The sequence below is a fragment of the Sesamum indicum genome, linkage group LG11, assembly GCF_000512975.1.
Source record: "Sesamum indicum cultivar Zhongzhi No. 13 linkage group LG11, S_indicum_v1.0, whole genome shotgun sequence".
In the NCBI taxonomy this organism is placed as follows: Eukaryota; Viridiplantae; Streptophyta; class Magnoliopsida; order Lamiales; family Pedaliaceae; genus Sesamum; species Sesamum indicum.
The window spans coordinates 10216197-10238352 of NC_026155.1; the positions used below are offsets into that span (position 1 = coordinate 10216197).

General features: G+C 38.3%; 1 protein-coding gene across 2 annotated transcripts; it reads right to left on the minus strand.

Annotated features, from left to right (window-relative positions):
- Positions 1203 to 8739, minus strand: LOC105173879 (dihydrolipoyllysine-residue succinyltransferase component of 2-oxoglutarate dehydrogenase complex 1, mitochondrial-like). Of its 2 annotated transcripts, none has more exons than XM_011095781.2 (15): positions 8558 to 8739; positions 8356 to 8425; positions 8145 to 8219; positions 7395 to 7455; positions 7283 to 7310; positions 6603 to 6673; positions 5843 to 5923; positions 5671 to 5726; positions 5377 to 5421; positions 5051 to 5275; positions 4872 to 4966; positions 4155 to 4245; positions 3963 to 4073; positions 1783 to 1977; positions 1203 to 1685 (listed from the first exon to the last, which is right to left on the minus strand). In XM_011095781.2, exons 2-15 carry the CDS (start codon positions 8404 to 8406, stop codon positions 1494 to 1496), a joined length of 1377 nt encoding a protein of 458 aa, XP_011094083.1. In that variant the 5' UTR covers positions 8407 to 8425; positions 8558 to 8739; the 3' UTR covers positions 1203 to 1493. The 2 variants fall into 2 exon arrangements, with proteins under 2 accessions (XP_011094083.1, XP_011094084.1); XM_011095782.2 differs by having other exon boundaries at positions 5843 to 5920; positions 8558 to 8731.

A 22156-nucleotide genomic window follows, 5' to 3' on the forward strand; every position in this document is an offset into this window, starting at 1 on the left:
TATTTGATCCATGCTTAGACCAAGCCCTCCACGATAAGAACTTCAAGTCCTCCACCATCAAGGACCATGGCGAAATTCCGTTGCTTCGTGGAAGAGATGGACAGAATTTCCGCAACAGAGCACGACGATTTGGACAAGCATCGATTAGAAAGTGACTATGTTTGATTTAACTCCTTTGAATTCTGGAGAGGAATTTGCCAATGACCGTTGGATCTATGCTCTTTTTCTACTTTGTTATTCTTCCGTTAACTCCATAGAGGAATTTTAGAAAAGAATTCTTTATTTTATTTTGATTTATTGCATGAAAAAAAAACACAAACACGCGCATAAATTGGATTTAGGTCTGACCCGACCAGAAAATCTGGATCTATTATAGTCCCTTCAGATCTAAAGACCCTTGGATCTTAATTAGGTGGATAGGAGTTGAGCATTAATAATTTATTAGGGCTTTGACCCTAAACGGCAAAAAGTCCTGCTCACTGACAAGTTTACTCCCCGACATCTTTACGTTGGCCGAATGATCTAGTTGGTATTGATTCTATACTCATCCATTCAAGCTCAGGGAAGTGGTAGGCTTCTATTATTCTTTTCATTCACCCCCCACATGACTATTACCATTCTCTGTAATGTAATGATATAATCAATACCTATTCTTTGTATGAAGAAGCAGCTTTTGGATCAAACATGATACAATATACAACCAATTGAGTCAGTCTAGCATCGAATAAGAACAATGGCATCTCCATAATCTTTTCTAAAGACGAACTAGATAAATAATTATTTTCTGTAACGTGAAAACGATTATTTAATCATACATCACGCAGTTATTTAGTGAGAACAAACAAATTCCAAAGTAATTTCACAAGGAATCCAGAAATTGCCCATAAAGCCAGGATGATTGGGATAAGTGGTTCTATTCAATATAGGCAGGTGGAGCAGACGCACACAAATGGGACACAACATCGCACACGCATACAAACACAGATTATTTCTAACGCTGTGTGGCTTGCTATACTCCACGGACCCATACTGGTTGGGAATAGGTACGTGGCAGAATGATCTCCTGCTAATTTGACATGATTCTTGCATTATAAACAATAATTTACCTGAGGAAGAACAAGAATGGTACCCATCACCATGCAGAACATACTATTTCATACAACCCTTTCCTCAGATCATACAATACCATCATACAGGCAACATGATACTAGCAACCACATTATTTAAACCTTTATTTCAAAAATCATCCATGCACTTTTAGTGACACCAAGTGCTGTTGCAATGTGAAAATACATGGGACTGGTTTGTAAGATGAAAAGGAGAAATATGTGTGTTTGTGCTGTGATCTCATTTCAAATTTGGACACTGCATGCCGCGAGAAAAGACTACTTCAGTCCAAAGTGAAGCCAAAAAATAAATACTACAGAACTGTTCTGACCACCAATTCAGATATATTAGCAATGCCAATGTAAGTACCACCAGTTGCAGCAGTTTCATACATCCAACAGCAATCTTCGAGGATCTTCCACCACATCTTTGATTCTTCCCAAAAAGAATACTGCCTCTCTTCCGTCTATCAGCCTATGGTCATATGTCAGTGCAATGTACATCATTGGTCGTGGAACTATTGCACCTCCAACAACCATAGGGCGGTTTACTATTGAGTGCATACCCAAGATTGCAGACTACATTTCACCCAAATAACAAACAAATTAATCACAGGTTTAAACATGCATATAGAACAGGAAATCAACAAATGAAAAAGGCCCACAAAGAACAAACCTGAGGAGGATTAATGATCGGAGTACTTAGAAGACTTCCATATACACCACCATTGGATATGGTAAACGTTCCCCCAGCCATCTCATCAATTGATATAGTACCATCATTGGCCTTCTTAGCAAGGGTGTTAATTTCCTTTTCAACCTCAGCAAAATTCATACGTTCAGCATTGCGGAGAACTGGGACAACAAGACCCTGACGGAAATAGAAAGGTCAAGTAGAGTAAGAGACAGAGGAACCCTTCTATTTAGACAACTACCAGAAAATACACAAGATACAGTAAAGTCATACTGCAAGATAATGCTTCAGGACTGAAAAAATCTTCCATTCTGCACCTCATTAAACAAAAAAGGATTCCCATGATTTATAAAAGCTAGGATTAATTATAGAAACCTTCCCTTAAAGTTAGTTTAATTACAATTTGTACCCATCTCCATTTTGAAACTACAGAAACCGACTCTCCAAATTTACAGAATCTATGACACCCCTTTCCATAGGGTCTTAGAGAAATTAAAATTGTAATTTATTTTTTCCTTGTTAAATTTGGAGGAATATTTTGGTAACGAATCAAAATTTGCAAAGAGGTCAGTGTCAATTACAAAGTAATATCATTTGATACCACATTTAGTCATATGCTCTTTTATTTTTCTTATCTCCTCTTTTTACATCTACATTTATATGTGAAAAATAAGGGATAATTACACCACCCTCTCTGAGGTTCGCTATAATTATCCGTAGACATCAATGATCTCAAAATTAGATTTAGTATCCCTAATGTTTGTTCCCGTCTAACAAGTAGAACCCCCAATTAGTCAAAATTCACCAAATTTGTTGATAATAGCAAAAAAAAAATTGAATGAAAATATGCAGTGCAATCAAAGTGTCAAACAATATTTTTCTGACCAAACTATCCTTATATATCTTTACACGTTAATACATGTGAATAGATATATCTTCATGCTTATAAAAAAATTTCTTTATCCAGCAATAAGTCAAAAATAAATCAATTGAGGTTAAATATGAATTTTTCATTCAATTTTTTTGGTTATAGCAACAAATTCGGTGAAGTTTGGCTAACGGAATGATCTATTTGTTAAATGAATACAAACATCCTCTAACTAAATATAGCTTTCCAAACAACATGGAGGTTACGTGTGATTACACCAAACCTCAGAGAATAACTAGGGGTCATTATCCGCATTTAGTCTTATGTTCTTTTATTTTCAAATCTAATCTTTTTACATCTATATTTATATGTGAAAAATAATGCATGCATCCAACCAGATCGCTTAGACTAAATTAAATCTATGGGCAGAAAATCTTGTAGTATAAGCTCTTTAAATGATATTCCCCATTTGTATTATCTTCACAAGATGATGAGGTGAAGCTTCATTCCCTTTAAACCAAAGGATTATTCTTTGTCATTGATTTCATAATTGGAACCAAGAGTTCAAAATATTTTAAGAAGAAACATCTATTTTATGTTGTCACTTGCCATTCAACAAATAAAATAAGTAGACACATAACATTAACACAGTCCTCATCCACAGTCCCCAAAAGAACATCACCTGGAATAGTTGTAAGAAAACTATGGTATCATCCAAGCATAAGCAAAATTTTATAATGTCCTACCTTCTAGAATTAGACACAAAACAACTAAACGTCTATGTTTTGTAAAGTTGTGAGAAAAGGCATGTTACTAGTATAAACTTGGAACTTGGAAGTGGTGGCAGCTAAAAAATTATAAATTTGAAATATAATTGCAAAAACAAGAAGGGTATTGTCCGTAATTACATTAACTTGCAAGGGAGATCTTTGTAGTTAACCCGTCATAATTTTTTTTCTTTTTTTACATGAAGATAATTAAGGCCTTTTACATATGTAGTTCGGATCTTTTAACAACAGAATTCGATTGGGAAATTTTTAAAATTTTAGAGTAAGGAGGTGTGCAATTCGTAATTACACCAACTTACATGGGGCGTCATTGAAATTGACTCTAAAAGCTAAAACATCTTACGACAGCTCATTCAAAACAGAAATTACCCTTTAGTCCAAATCTGCATGTTCATCTTAAATTAGAGATGCCAAGAGAGTTCACAAGGGGTGTACTGCTAACTCTTAAAACCTTTAGCCCATCTATGACAATCTCTTGAATATCAATTAAAGAGTCAAGATGTTACCTTGGGGGTACCAACAGCTATGCTAATATCGACGTAGTCTCTGTAAATTATGTCATCGCCATCAATAACAGCATTCACTATTGGCTGCCTCTGCAAAGCACTGATAGCTGCCTGAAACTCATTAAGACAAAGTTCAGTTCCTATGAAGGATGCATAAGATAAAAAAAGACTGGAATACTGATATCAGCATACTTTCACAAATCCGGACATTAGTCCCAGCTTCACTCCATGTTTTTCAAAAAATGCATCCTTGTAATCAGAGCGAAGTTTCATCAAATTAGTCCTGTCATAAGCAAATCAGAATGTGGAGCAATCAGAATTTAACTGCAGAGAGAAAATAAAGTGTGGCAAACACCCTCAACTTTTTCAAACTGCTCAACCAAGTAAATGGTTGACAAGTATAACAAATGTGATTAGCAGTTAGTACTATCAAGATTCCATGTCCCTCCATAATATAACAAGTCACAGTTGAAACAAAACGGTGGGTGTATTTTAATGGTTAAGATGAAAATCTAAAACAAATGAATCTACAGAAATCAAAATAAGCATAAACCTTGCACAGAGAACTAGACTACAAAATTCAACCAAGGAAATCAACATGCTTGCAAGGACTAAAGATATGATGAAACACAACAAAACTAAAACTTGATTCAGGATGCCCCACCCCATGACCCAGAGAGCAAAAACCCCCATTAACCAATCAATAATGGCAGCATCACCATGGAAAATTCTTCCACAACAGAAAATTTGATGTCCATGTTTTAGCTGGTATGGCAGCTCAACTACTCAACTCAACACAATTATCACTAACCAAAGCATAAGCGCTCGCAGAAACCTTAAATATCTGGCAAAGACCCACATCATCCTCTCTAAGCTAAAGGAAACCCCAACATAGAGACATGAACTTACATATCAACTTCATTAAATGTTGTCAGTAATGCAAATGTGTTTTGAGAATCCTTCAAACGCGTGGCAACTCTCTTCCTAAGCCTTGTCATAGGCACCTGTCATCAGAGCAATTAACATACCACAAGTATGACAAAATTGTTCAAGAGCATCCCAGTAATATGTGAAAACATTAGACTTACTCGTCTTTCCCTGTCTTTGGGAGGCAGCTGGGGTTCTGTAGCTGAGGGTTTGGGAGGAGGGGCAGGACTTCCTTTCGGCTTTCCTACGGTAGGAGTAGTTTCTGGAGGAGCTCTCTCGGATGCTTTGTCATCAGAAGGTGCAACATGAGTTGCACCTTCACCAGATCTTGATATGATAGCGACCTTGGTGCCAGGTTCCACAGTATCTCCTTCCTTAGCTATTAACTATGAACGTTCACATAAAATCAAAAGAATATCAGCTCCTAAGTAACTAAAAAATAAAGTTAGAGCAAACATAACTATTTGTCTAATGTATGGCATTGTACCTTTTGGATCACTCCTGCTTCAGGACTATTGACATCAATGGTTACCTGGGCCACAAACAACAGAAGAGCCAACTGTTACAAATAACCTAGAAAAGAATCCTATATCTAAAGTTACTTCATAGATGTTATTTTATGAACAGGATCTAACCCCCCTTCATTATTTACAGGGAAGTGATGGCAGATGATCATTCTATAAATTTTAGGTACAGTCCTGAAAAGCTCTATTTCCAAAAAAAAAAGTTGGTAAACTATATATTCTTAATCATCAGCTATTAAAAGGGACTAAGGGAGTACCTTGTCTGTTTCAACCTGAGCAATTGGCTCATCAACTTCTACTCGATCCCCAGGTTCTGTTCACACCAAATAGCAGTAAAAAACAAAAGGGAATAAGCATCAGATCATGATTACTTAAGTGAATATAAGACTAGAGAACATACTGGACTAGATCATAATATAGAGAACATACTTTTCAAGAATGTGGCTAATGTTCCATCACTAATGGATTCGCCCATAAAAGGAACAACAGCTTCAACAATATCACCTTCTGCTGAGCATTGATAGGAGACAAGTTACAAGCAAGACCAAAAAATAGAAAAGAGTAACACTGCACATAAACACATTGCCAAGCCTTCCATTTATAGTGATAACTTATCCTAATCAGCCAATAGCTAAACTTAGAATGCACAACAAATCAAAGACTAAAGCACACAAGACATAAGTGCATTGCATATCATGCCAGCACCATTGCATTTATCGAATGCGGCCATTCTAGATGCAGAAACACCATCACCACTAACATATTGGCTTTGTATTGTTAAACCATACTTCTTAGGTTTACTTCAATGTTTTACACAATATACTAATATGTTATATGTTATAGGCAAACCAAGGCGATACCTTCTCAAGTTCACTTTATATAAGGTCCGTTCAAGAAAGCAACAAACAGAAAAGTAGCAAATTTTCCACTTTTATTTTACTTTACACTACTTCATGGATTTAATTCTTTCATTCGCCAACTCTCATGCCATATGGTTCATCCTTCTGATAATAAATGTATAAGAAATTCAACTTTCCAAAGGACAGAAATTAAAAGGCCATATAAAATATGACCCATAAATAGAAAAATGATACAGCAACTTATATGTGAAAAGCCTGTTCTCATCCACTGACACAATTCTGATGCACATAGGCTACAATGAAAGCTGGCACTCTAGTGAACATTATACCAGTGCTAGAACTGAATGACCTGCTCCAAATTTGCATGTTGACATCTTGCTGAAGAATGCCTAAAACTTCCCTGCAACACAAGAATCAGATCCATCTCAGCTTGAAATTATCAACCAGTTAGCCCTGCATTCCCCAATCTTTCAGTAGGAAATTTTAGTACTTTTTCTTTCCACATGTGGAACACACATGATGCTTGAAATCAATTCCCACAAGCAAGAAAGAGGAATACCGCAAGTTGGAGTCACCAGACACTTTTCATGAAGTGAACACCAAGTTTAGCTATGATACGACTAAACCTTCTTGCCACGGTTAGATCAATATACAGACTGGTCAGTAAATCTGAACAACCCAGGTATGCTTTCACCAGTCAACTAAGCAAGCGTCCAACAGGATTCAACAGAGCCAAGTTGTTCCTGAATTATAACTAGAACTTCCCTTTCATGGATCCACTTCAGAGATTATCTTAGTCATCAGCTAAAGAGAGCCGTAATTCGTAAGTTCTAATGACCGATTATCATTAAACCAAGACTCTAATCTATGACCACTTTAGTTGGTCTTTCAAATTTCTCACTCACTTTCATCTTGTTCTTTACTATCCATCAATGAGCAAAGACCATGAACACAGTACAATAAGCACCCAAAAGAATATGTATGAAAACATTTACAGTGGATCACTGACCTCTTTGGCATCAAGGTCGTCATGTGTCCTGCATAAAAAATAGATAATATGACTGATGCAAACCATGTAAAGAGTAGTCGCAGCTATGTATGGAGAAAGCAAGAAGCCCTACCAGCCAAAGGAAGGTGGCAGAAAGTACGAGCACCACCAAATCCCCTGGTGTAATGTATGATCTGTTCACAATTTAAAAATAAGTGAAAATTGATGACCAAGACAATCAGGTTGACTTCAAAAATGATTCTTGATCAAACAACTAAAGTGTCTTCTTAGGTCCAACAAACTATACTTGTCCTAATAGCAAACACTAAGTATAACCGTCTTCTAAAAAGGATCCACAGAGAAACTATAATCATAAACGCCCGTGTATGTCCATAACTAGCATAAGCTACCCTATATTCTTTTATATACATATGCAGATATGCTGATGATTATTGAGTAATTATGGTGTCTTTCTAAGGCTGATCCCTCAGACATAATCCATAGAATACATACATAAGCATATCCAGGCCTTCAGAGTTATACATATCAATTTCCATAATGGGTATACGAACATATACACACTGAGACATAATTGCAGACAGATGATGACAGGCTGTCTCAAATCATTAACTAGACACGAGGTAGATTATTAATCAAATACCTCAATAACCAAGTAGAAAACAAAAGTAAATGACAGTAAACAGGACTCCTTTAGCTGACTTTCTCCAAAACGAACTGTAATGAATCAAGGATCTCATTCACCGCCAAATATAATTAAATTATGTTAAGTAGCTCATATGCTGCCTGCATTTCCATAAAAGCTGAAAACACGAAACAGCTGGCTAAGATTTTGTACACATCAAAACCAAAACATCCATATTACCTCTTCTGCCGCGGCAGAGCATGGTCGTGGTGTAGGCACTGCAGGCTTGAGCTTATACAGCGATTTTCCGTACACCTAACCCAAGAAAGCATAAAAAAGTTTCTACGTAAATGTTTCGGACACATAATATAAGCGGATATGCATAACTAAATCCACATATAAACTTAGGCCACTGAAGTTAAAAAAAAAAACGAATGAATGAGGAAATTACGGAAGCAGATGAGGCACCGGAAGCGGCTTTACGCCTTAAAACACCCAACATCACGCCTTCGATCTCCTACCTGCAAATACAAACAAGCGATTGAACGGAGGAAAGCGAGGTATTGGAACAGATTTTCACATCATTCCAGAAATCAACAAAAAGAACAAAAATACGTAATCATGAGGAGAGAGCAGCGAAATGCCAATCTGACCTAGGGTTTGATTGAAGCGGAAAAGGAAAGTCTAAATGGCCAAACCGAAGTACAACTGCAAAATATTAGTAAAGATCTTAGGCCTTCGCGAACTATTCTAAATTGACTTCGACGGGTTCATAATGCGCTTCAGTGAAAGGCAAAAGGCAAGAGGGGGAAGAGAAATAAAAAATCAAAAGAAGAAAATAATAAAGAAAAAAATATTTCGGGCTTTGGTTTCAAAAAGTAAATGAATGCGATCGTAAAAATGTGTTATCCTCCTCTAATTTTCTTCCTCGAAATATTTATTTTGTTATGATCCTACCTAAAAAAGTCATTAATGATATTGAGAAACGGCTGCGAAAGTTCCTATGAGAAGGTACAGGAGATTCTGGCTATGCCAAAGCTGTATGGAAGGAGGTATGCAAACCTTTGAGTGAGGGAGGACAAGAATTGAAGGATATTGGCACTCTGAACAAGGTACTCATGTGCAAAATATTGTGTGATGTCATTCGCCGTGACAGAACTTCGATTTGGGTGAATTGGCTCTACCACGGACGATTACGCAATTCCTCTATTTGGACGATTTCTGAACGTAGAGGCTCATGGGGATGGAGGAAGCTCATAAGGCTCCGGACCTTGCTGCAGTCAAAGGTTGAATATCGCATTGGAGATGGGCGAGACTTCTATTTGTGGAGAGATCCATGGCACCCACTTGGCCCTCTTATGAACAGATTCCCATGGGGACCGAGTGCTACGGACTTGCTGGAACATATCCTGTTACATGTTGTCATACCCGAGGGACTGTGGCACTAGCCACTTATCACAGACATGGAATGTTTGGAGATTGTGTATACATTAGTGATCCATGGAGGGAATGATAGTATTCGTTGGACATTTACGGGGGGGGGGGGGTCCCCCTTTGGGGGGGGGGGGGGTTCCCACGACCCAAGCCCTTTATAGTCTATTTGATCCGCTGAGTCCGAAAGTAGGCTGGTTTTCACTACTTTCGGGCTCTCTCAAAATACCATGCCACATGTTTATACTTCGGCTCGCCATCCTAGAGCGGCTGGCCACAACTGACAAGCAATGGTTATCACACTTGGGAGGATGTGTCCTATGTAACGAAGACTATATAGAGACATATTCGCACTTATTTTTTCACTGCCAATATAGTCGCCACTGCCTCATTGTCGTCCGTCGTGTGGTTTGTTTCCTATGGCCTAACAGGGAGTGGCAGATGGATATCCAATGAGCCACTCAGAAATGGAGGGGAAAGCACATCATTAACATGGCTAATTGCGCGCTACTTGGATCATGTGTTTACCACATTTGGAGGGAACGCAACTTAGATGATTCGAGCACACTGAGTGAACCCTGATTATTTTAGCGAGATTTATTGTTGAGGATATCAGATTACGTATTCTTAGCATTAACTTACCTAAATCTGTTAGCACAAGTGCACTATATAGATTGTGACGTATCTCTTGACCTATCGAGGGAGAACTGAGCTCCTCAGTACTGTTGTACTCATTTTTTCTCTCATTTATGAAATTTACATTTATCAAAAAAAAATATTTATTTTGTTCAATAATAAAATTTATGATGGTTGATCGATAAGATATCGAGAGATAATTTTAAAATTATTATTAAAAATATATATTAAATAATAATAATTTTAATTTTAAAATAATATAATATAATTATTAGTATTGGAAACCGTCTTTTCTTCTTCTTTTTCTTTTTATTTTGTTTTAATATGGTGGAAACGGCCTGTTTATTTAAACTCTTGCTAACGAGATATATTGAAAGGAAAAAAGAAGAGGGACAATGCACTCTCTCTTGTCCTGTTATTGCTCTTCATTTCAATAAATACTCACTCATATCAAGTAAACAAAAATGAGAATACACATCTATGTAAGCACACAAAAATATTATAAAGGACATAAATAGACCACAAAGACACACAATACCTGTAATGAGCATAAAATGTTGCGAAACTATGGTGACATCCTTCACTAGAAAAAGGGTTGTGTAAATCGAAATGAAAACTTAAAAATTGAAGGAGAATGACAAATGTAACAAGACGCAGATGGCATTCGTTGGCGCAGAAGATGAAAGCAACACCTCACTTCTTCTATGTTCAAAATGAAAGTAAAACATGTTCTACAGTGACACACACAGCGCACACGCACACACACAGACACACACACCACACACACACTCTCTCTCTCTCTCACACACACACCACACACACTCACTCACATACACACACACACACATAAAGACGCACAAATAAGGAAATGGAAAAGTCCGAACAAGAAGGGAGTATCATTCAACAAAACTTCTCAAGTTTGTGGTCGATAAAATTGAAAAAGAAATGCAGCAGCTGATCAGAATATATAAAAATATATTCCTGGAAGGAAAAAAGAAGAGGGATAATACTAACAAGATATATTGAAAGGCAAAAAGAAGAGGGACAATGCACTCTCTCCTGTCCTGTTATTGCTCTTCATTTTAATAAATACTCATTCATATCAGGTAAACAAAAATGAGAATACACATCTATGCAAGCACATAAAAATGTTACCAAGGACATAAATAGACCACAAAGACACACAATACCTGTAATGAGCATAAAATGTTGCGAAACTATAGTGACATCCTGCACAAGAAAAAGGGTTGTGTGGATACAAATGAAGACTTAAAAATTGAAGGACAATGGCAAATGTAACAAGAAGCAGATGATATTCGTTGGCACAGAAGATGAAAGCAACACCTCACTTCTTCTATGTTCAAAATGGAAGTAAAACATGTTCTACAATGACACGTACACACACACACACACACACACCGCACATGCACACCCCCCCCACACACACACACCACACACACTCACACACCGCACATGCACACAACACACCCCCCCCACACACCCGAATCATTTTTATGGCGATGTTTCTTACTCTTCTTCTCAGACCGCTTCTTGCCCCTACCCACTCCCGAATCATCTGAAGCACTGACGTCAGAATCACCCCCCCCCCCCCCCACACACACCACACACACTCACACACCGCACATGCACACAACACACCCCCCCCACACACCCGAATCATTTTTATGGCGATGTTTCTTACTCTTCTTCTCAGACCGCTTCTTGCCCCTACCCACTCCCGAATCATCTGAAGCACTGACGTCAGAATCAGAGTCTGAATATGCCTTCCTGCACCTCCTTTTATCCGCAGATCAACAGAATCATCAGAAGAATCATCATATGAATGATGGTGACTCCTCCTCCTCTTCTCCTTCCTACTCTTCCTCTTTCGTCGTCTGCGCTTCAATTCCTGCAAATTATCTAATTCAGAAGAAAAGTGCCTTCAATTCCTTAAAAAGAAAAACAAAAAACAAAGAGAAAAGTACCTTTAAGATAATCTAACTACCCACACTGCTCAAAAGCAATATGAGATCATAAAGTAAACCAAAATCCAAAATGCTATGAATACATGGGATGGTTAAAATAAAGCAATTAGCAATGGGTTAGCTTTGTATTTGCTAAGGCATTTCAGCAAAAGCCCAAGCGACAAGAAACATAAATCACACAAGACGCCTCAACCTTTAACAAAGTTAGCATAAAAACTTGTAATGGATTTTGATTACTTCATGAAACTTACCTCTCTTTCAAAAAGTTAAAGCTTGTGTCTCCTTCAAGTAAAGGAATCATTCACTTTCTAAAGAAGAGCCACTAGAACATATGTGCTATTTATCAAGCAACAACACAGATTCAACAACTTATAGGCCTAATATCCTGGTTTCTGCAATACCAAAACCACATTACTTGGAAACTGTTATCACTCAAATATGTATGAAACATCCCATAAGTACCTGAAGGCAGAAAAATAACAGAAACTTGGGCAAGTGAATGATTAGTTCTTTACCTGATAAATAGTAACCCACATGTAAGGACAAACATGAGTCAAGCATCAACTACAACATATATACCTGATCAATTGTTCCTAAGCAAAAGGACCATTCTTCCTCTTCCATTCGAGTATTCAAAAATCAAGGTGATACTACAGAAACTACCATGTGTTTAAAGGGTAAAAATAATAGAGACTGCTAATAGCAGGAAGGAAATAAAAAAGGTTAAACGCACTAAAGTCAGGGTTCAAAACTGTAATATTTTATAATGGTCACTGTCAACCAATTCAAGAATTGGTTAGCAGATCATAACCACCTAAGGCAGTAATAAGATTTTATCAATCCTCCACTCATTTTCTCTCACTATATCCCCTATGGTAAGGTAAATCAATCCAAGAATTGAAAGGAAAAAAGAAGATGGACAATGCATTCTTTCCTGTCCTATTATTGCTCTTCATTTCAATAAATACTCATTCATATTAGGCAAACAAAAATGAGAATACACATCTATGCATGCACACAAAAATGTTACAAAAGAAAATAAATAGACCACAAAGACACACAATACCCGTAATGAGCATAAAATATTGCGAAACTATGGTGACATCCTGCACGAGAAAAAAGGTTGTGTTAATAAAAATGGAGACTTAGAAATTAAAGAAGAATAGGAAATATAACAAGATGCAAATGACATTCGTTGGCGCAAAAGATAAATGCAACACCTCACTTCTTCTATGTTCAAAATAGAAGTAAAACAATTTCTACAGTGAGACACACACACACACACCCCGCACACGCACGCACACACACACGCACACACACACTCACACACACACTGAACACGCGGACACACACACACACACCGCACATGCACACACACACACACACACCCCACACACACTCACACACGCACACCACACACACACTCACACACGCACACATGCACACACACACACACACAAAAAGTCGCACAAACAAGGAAATGGAAAATTCGGGGCAAGGAGGGTGCATCATTCACCAAAACTTCTCAAGTTTGTGGTCGATAAAATTGAAAAAGAAATGCAGTAGCTGATTAAAAAATATAAAAATATATTCTTGGACATCATGATCTCAACAGAAACTTGCTACACCAGATCATGATTTTTAGAGAGGTTGATCTAGAAACTGAATAATATTAATCACAAAATCATTGTCCTAATGCAATTACAAAAAAGAAGAGGGACGACACACCCTTTCTTGTTCTGTTATTGCTTCATTTCAATAAATACTCAATCATATCAGGTAAACAAAAATGAGAATACACATTTATGCAAGCACATAAAAATGTTACAAAACAAAATAAATAGACCACAAAGACACACAATACCCGTAATGAGCATAAAATATTGCGTAACCATGGTGCCCTCCAGCACGAGAAAAAGGATTGTGTAGATAGAAATGAAGACTTAGAAATTGAAGGAGAATGACAAATATAACAAGACGCATATGACATTCGTTGTCGCAGAATATAAAAACAACAACTCACTTCTGTTATGTTCAAAATAGAAGTAAAACATGTTCTACAGTGACACACACACACACCCCTACCGCAAACGCATACACACACACACCGCACACGCACACACCCCACACACACACACGTACACACCACACACACACACGCACACCACCCACACACACACGCACACCACGCACACACCCCACACACACACACACAACACGCACACACCCCACACACACAACACATAACACGCACACACCCCCCACACACACACAACATGCACACACCCTACACACACACGCACACACCCCACACGCACACACCCACACGCACAGCACGCACACACACACACACCCAACACACACACACCCCACACACACACGCACACCACGCGCACACACACACACACACACCCCACCCACACACACAATACCCGTAATGAGCAATAAATATTGCGAAACTATGGTGACATCCTGCATGAGAAAAAAGGTTGTGTAGATAGAAATGAAGACTTAGAAATTAAAGAAGAATAGGAAATGTAACAAGACGCAAATGACATTCGTTGGTAGATAGAAATGAAGACTTAGAAATTAAAGAAGAATAGGAAATGTAACAAGACGCAAATGACATTCGTTGGCACAAAAGATAAAAGCAACACCTCACTTCTTCTATGTTCAAAATAGAAGTAAAACAATTTCTATAGTGACACACACACACACACCCCGCACACGCACGCACACACACACACACACCACACACGCACACGCACACACACACCGCACACGCATACACACACACACACACGCACACACCCCACACACACACGCACACCACACACACACTCACACACGCACACCACATACACACTCTCACACGCACATATGCACACACACACACACCGCACATGCACACACACACACAAAAATTCGCACAAACAAGGAAATGGAAAAGTCGGGACAAGGAGGGGGCATCATTCACCAAGACTTCTCAAGTTTGTGGTCAATAAAATTAAAAAAGAAATGCAGTAGCTGATTAGAATATATAAAATATATTCTTGGACATCATGATCTCAACAGAGACTTGCTACACCAGATCATGATTTTTAGAGAGGTTGATCCTGAAACTAGATAATATTAATCACAAAATCATTATTCTAATGCAATTAAATAAATAAAATACACTAGGAAATGCTGCAACCTTCTTTACTCAAATATTAGCACTGGGTTCAAAGGAGCAACAATAGTTAAGCTCTACTTGATGCCCACAGGCAGGCTTCCTCCAAAGTTTGGAATAGCAACCAACAAGTAAAACAACTTTAAACTCAAAAAAATTCCAAAGCATTACTGCAATATTTCAACTAATATGATCGATCACATTTCGGAATCATACATAGCATACTCAATAAATATCAAAATTCTTACAACCAGAAGAACAAAACAATTAAAATGATACATTATATCAAACTGAAAAACAACAAATGCACCAAACTAATGTATTGTCCACTAAGCTAAAGTGATTTTCATCAAGAAGCTCATCAACCACCAGATTAAAGATTGAATAGGGCACACTTAGCAGCGTTTAGAGGAACCTTAAAAGCACAAGATAAATCACCCACTGTAGATGCTAGTCCTCTTCATGGCGATGTTTCCTGCTCTTTTTCCTCAGACCGCTTCTTTCCCCTACCCACTCGCGAATCATCTGAAGCACTGACGTCGGAATCAGAGTCTGAATATGCCTTCCTACTTCTCCTTTTATGCCGCAAATCAGGAGAATCATAAGAAGAATCATCATCTGAATGATGGTGACTCCTCCTCCTCCACTTCTCCTTCCTACTCTTCCTCTTTCTTCGCCTGCGCTTTAATTCCTGCAATGTACGTGATTTAGAAGAAAAGTGCCTTCAATTTCATAAAAAGAAAAACAAAAAGGAAATAGAAAAGTATGTTCAACGTAATCTGGCTACCCATACTGCTCAAAACAACATGAGATCAGAAATTAAACTAAAATCCAAAATGCTATGAATACATGGGATGGTTAACAGAAAGCAATTAGCACTGGGTTAGCTTTATATTTACTAAGGCATTTCAGCAAAAGCCAAGCGACAAGAAATATAAATCACACAAGAGGCCTCAACCTTTAACAAGGTTAGCATAAAAACTTGTAATGGATTTTGATTACTTCATGTAACTTACCTCTCTTCCAAAAAGTTAAAGCTAGTGTCTCCTTCTAGTAAAGGAAACATTCACATTCTATAGAAGAGCCACAAGAACAGCTATGCCATTTATCTAGCAACACCACAAATTCAACAACTTATAGGCCTAATATCTTGGTTTCTGCAATACCAAAACCACAATACTAGGAAACTGTTACCACTCAAATATGTATGAAACTGCCCATAAGTACCTGAAAAGGCAGAAAAATAATAGAAACTTGGGCAGGTGAATGATTAGTTCTTTACCTGATAAACAGTAAGCCACATGTAAGCACAAACATGAGTCAAGCATCAGCTAATGCATATATAAATGATTAATTGTTCCTGAGCAAGAGGACCACTATCCCTCTTCCATGCGTGTACCCAAAAGTCAAGGTGATGCTACGGAAACTACCATGTGATTCAAGGGTGAAAATTATAGAGACCGCTATTAGCAGGAAGGAAATCAAAATGGCTAAACGCACCAAAGTCAGGGTTCAAAACTACGATATTTTGTAGTGGTCGCTGACAACCAATAAAGGAATTGGTTAGCAGATCATAACCACCCAAGGCATTTATCTGATTTTATCAATCCTCCATTCATTTTCTCTCACTATATCCCCTCTTGTAAAGTAAATCTATTAAAAACCACTCTTGCTAATGAGATATATTGAAAGGAAAAAAGAAGAGGGACGACACACTCTTCCTGTTCTGTTATTGCTTCATTTCAATAAATACTCATTCATATCAGGTAAACAAAAATGAGAATACACATTTATGCAAGCAAATAAAAATGTTACAAAACAAAATAAAAAAACCACAAAGACATGCAATACCCGTAATGAGCATAAAATATTGCGAAACCATAGTGTCATCATGCACGAGAAAAAGGGTTGTGTAGATAGAAATGAAGACTTAGAAATTGAAGGAGAATGACAAATGTGACAAGACACGAATGACATTCGTTGCCGCAGAATATAAAAGCAACACCTCACTTCTTCCATATTCAAAATAGAAGTAAAACATGTTATACAGTGACACACACACACACACACCTCAAATGCACACACATACACATTGCACACGCACACACACACACACACACACACACACACACAACACACACACACCCCAGACACACACACGCACACACACCCCACACACACACACACCACACACACACACACGCACACACACCCCGCACACACGCACACCACGCACACACACACACACAACACCCACACACACCACACACACACGCACACCACGCACGCACACACACACACACACGCACACCACTCACACACACACACACACACAACATGCACACACCCCACACACACGCACACCACGCACACACACACACACACACCCCACACACACACACTCACACACCACACACACTCACAGATACACACACAAAAAAAAGATGCACAAACAAGAAAATAGAAAAGTCGGAACAAGGAGGGGACATCATTCAGCGAAACTTCTCAAGTTTGTGGTGGATAAATATGAAAAAGAAATGCAGTAGCTGATTAGAACATATAAAAATATATTCCTGGACATCATTATCTCAACAGAAACACCAGATCATGATTTTCAGAGAGGTTGATCTAGAAACTAGATAATATGAATCACAAAATCATTGTCCTAATGTAATTACATAAATAAAAACACACTAGGAAATGCTGCAACCTTCATTGCTCCAATATTAGCACTCGGTTCAAAGGAGAAGCAATAGTTAAGCTCTTCTTGATCCCCACAGGCAGGCTTCCCCAAAGCATGGAATAGCAACCAACAAGTAAAATAACTTTAAACTCAAAAAAATTTCAAAGCATTACTGCAATATTTCAACTAACAGGACCGATCACATGTCGTAATCACACATAACATACTCAGTAAATTTCAGAATTCTTACAACCAAAAGAACAAAGCAATTAAAATGATATATTAAATTAAACAGAAAAACAGCAAATGCGCCAAACTAATGCATTGTCCACTAAGCTAAAGTTATTTTCATCAAGAAGCTCATCAACCACCAGATTAAAGATTGAATATGGCACACTTAGCAGTAGTTTAGAAGAACCTTAAAAACACAAGACATATCACCCACTGTAGAAGCCAGTCTTCTTCATGGCGATGTTTCCTACTCTTCTTCTCAGACCGCTTCTTGCCCCTACCCACTCGCGAATCATCTAAAGCACTAACGTCGGAATCAGAGTCTGAATATGCCTTCCTACTCCTCCTTTTACGCCGCAGACAGCAGAATCATCATCTGAATGATGGTGACTCCTCCTCCTCCTCTTCTCCTTCCTACTCTTCCTCTTTCTTTTTGTTTGCGCTTCAATTCCTACAATTTACCTGATTCGGAAGAAAAGTGCCTTCAATTCCTTAAAAAGAAATAGAAAAGTAACTTGAATGTAATCAAACTACCTATACTGCTCAAAAGCAACATGAGATCAGAAAGTAAACTAAAATCCAAAATGCTATGAATACATGGGATAGTTAACATAAAGCAATTAGCACTGGGTTAGCTTTGTATTTACTCAGGAATTTCAGTAAAAGCCCAAGCGACAAGAAATATAAATCACTCAAGACGCCTCAACCTTTAACAAAGTTAGCATAAAAACTTGTAATAGATTTTGATTACTTCATGAAACTTACCTCTCTTCCGAAAAGTTAAAGCTAGTGTCTCCTTCTAGTAAAGGAATCATTCACTTTCTAAAGAAGAGCCACAAGAATAGCTGTGCCATTTATCAAGCAACACCACAGATTCAACAATTTATAGGCCTAATATCCTGGTTTCTGCAATACCAAAACCACATTACTAGGAAACTGTTACCACTCAAATATTTATGAAACATCCCATAAGTATCTGAAGACAGAAAAATAACAGAAACTTGGGCAGGTGAATGATTAGTTCTTTACCTGATAAACAATAAGCCACATGTAAGCACAAACATGAGTCAAGTATGAGCTACTGCATGTATAACAGATTAATTGTTCTTGAGCAAAAGGACCATTATCCTTCTTCCATGCGAGTACCCAAAAATCAAGGTGACCCTCTATTAGCAAGAAGGAAATCAAAATGGTTAAACACATCAAAGCCAAGGTTCAAAACTACAAGATTTTGTAGTGGTCGCTGGCAACCAATTCAAGAATTGGTTAGCAAATCATAACCACCTAAGGCATTAATCAGATTTTATCAATCCTCCACTCATTTTCTCTCACTATACCCATCTAGTAAAGTAAATCAAACTAAGACCACTCTTGCTAACAAGATATATTGAAAGGAAAAAAGAAGAGGGACAGTGCACTCTCTCCTGTCCTGTTATTGCTCTTCATTTCAATAAATACTCATTCATATCAGGTAATCAAAAATTAGAATACGCATATATACAAGCACACAAAAATGTTACAAAAGAAAATAAATAGACCACAATAACACACAACACCCGTAATGAGCATAAAATATTTCGAAACTATGGTGACATCCTGCACGAGAAAAAGGGTTGTGTATATAGAAATGAAGAATTAGAAATTAAAGAAGAATAGGAAATGTAACAAGACGCAAATGACATTCGTTGGCGCAAAAGATAAAAGCAACACCCCACTTCTTCTATGTTCAAAATAGAAGTAAAATAATTTCTACAGCGACACATACACACACCCCGCACACACACACACACGCACACACACACACACACCGCACACGCACACGCACACACACACACACACACTGCACACGCACACACACACACACCGCACATGGACACACACACACACCCCACACACACACTCACACACACACACCACACACACACACTCACGCACACAAGCACACACACACACACCGCACATTACACACACAAACACACTCAAAGACACACACACAGACACACACAAAAAGTCGCACAAACAAGGAAATGGAAAATCCGGGGCAAGGAGGGTGCATTATTCACCAAAACTTCTCAAGTTTGTGGTCGATAAAATTGAAAAAGAAATGCAGTAGCTGATTAGAACATATAAAAATATATTCTTGGACATCATGATCTCAACAGAAACTTGCTACACCAGATCATGATTTTTAGAGAGGTTGATCCAGAAACTGGATAATATTAATCACAAAATCATTGTCCTAATTCAATTACAAAAAAGAAGAGGGACGACACTCTCTTTCCTGTTCTGTTATTGCATCATTTCAATAAATACTCATTCATATCAGGTAAACAAAAATGAGAATACACATTTATGCAAGCACATAAAAATGTTACAAAACAAAATAAATAGACCACAAAGACACACAATACCCGTAATGAGCATAAAATATTGCGAAATCATGGTGTCATCCTGCACGAGAAAAAGGATTGTGTACATAGAAATGAAGACTTAGAAATTGAAGGAGAATGACAAATGTAACAAGACGCAGATGACATTCGTTGCCACAGAATATAAAAGCAACACCTCACTTCTTCCATGTTCAAAATAGAAGTAAAACATGTTCTACAGTGACACACACACACACCCCCACCGCAAACGCATACACACACACACCGGACACGCACACATACACACACACAACACGCACACACCCCACACACACGCACACCACGCACACACACAACACGCACACACCCCACACACACGCGCACACACCCCACACGCACACACACACACGTACAGCACGCACACCCACAACACGCACACACCCCACACACACACGCACACACACACACACACACACCCCACCCACACACACAATACCCGTAATGAGCAATAAATGTTGTGAAACTATGGTAACATCCTGCACGAGAAAAAGGGTTGTGAAGATTGAAATGAAGACTTAGAAATTAAAGAAGAATACGAAATGTAACAAGACGCAAATGACATTTGTTGGCACAAAAGATAAAAGCAACACCTCACTTCTTCTATGTTCAAAACAGAAGTAAAACAATTTTTACAGTGACACACACACACACACCCCGCACACGCACGCACACACACACACACACTGCACACACATACACACACACACACTGCACACGCACATGCACGCACGCACACACACACACACACACAGCACACGCACACACACCCCACACGCACACACACCACACGCACACACGCACACCACACACACACTAACACACTCACACATGCACACACAAACACACACCGCACATGCACACATACACACTCAAAGACACACACACACACAAAAAGTCTCACAAACAAGGAAATGGAAAAGCCGGGGCAAGGAGGGGGCATCATTCACCAAAACTTCTCAAGTTTGTGGTCGATAAAATTGAAAAAGAAATGCAGTAGCTGATTAGAACATATAAAAATATATTCTTGGACATCATGATCTCAACAGAAACTTGCTACACCAGATTATGATTTTTAGAGAGGTTGATCTAGAAACTGGATAATATTAATCACAAAATCATTGTCCTAATGCAATTACAAAAAAGAAGAGGGACGACACACCCTTTCTTGTTCTGTTATTGCTTCATTTCAATAAATACTCAATCATATCAGGTAAACAAAAATGAGAATACACATTTATGCAAGCACATAAAAATGTTACAAAACAAAATAAATAGACCACAAAGACAAACAATACCCGTAATGAGCATAAAATATTGCGAAACCAATGTGTCATCCTGCACGAGAAAAAGGATTGTGTACATAGAAATGAAGACTTAGAAATTGAAGGAGAATGACAAATGTAACAAGACGCAGATGACATTCGTTGCCACAGAATATAAAAGCAACACCTCACTTCTTCCATGTTCAAAATAGAAGTAAAACATGTTCTACAGTGACACACACACACACCCCCACCGCAAACGCATACACACACACACTGCACACGCACACATACACACACACACAACATGCACACACCCCACACACACACATACACACCACACACACACACGCACACCACCCACACACCCCACACACACACACACCACACACACACACCCACCCCACACACACACACAACACA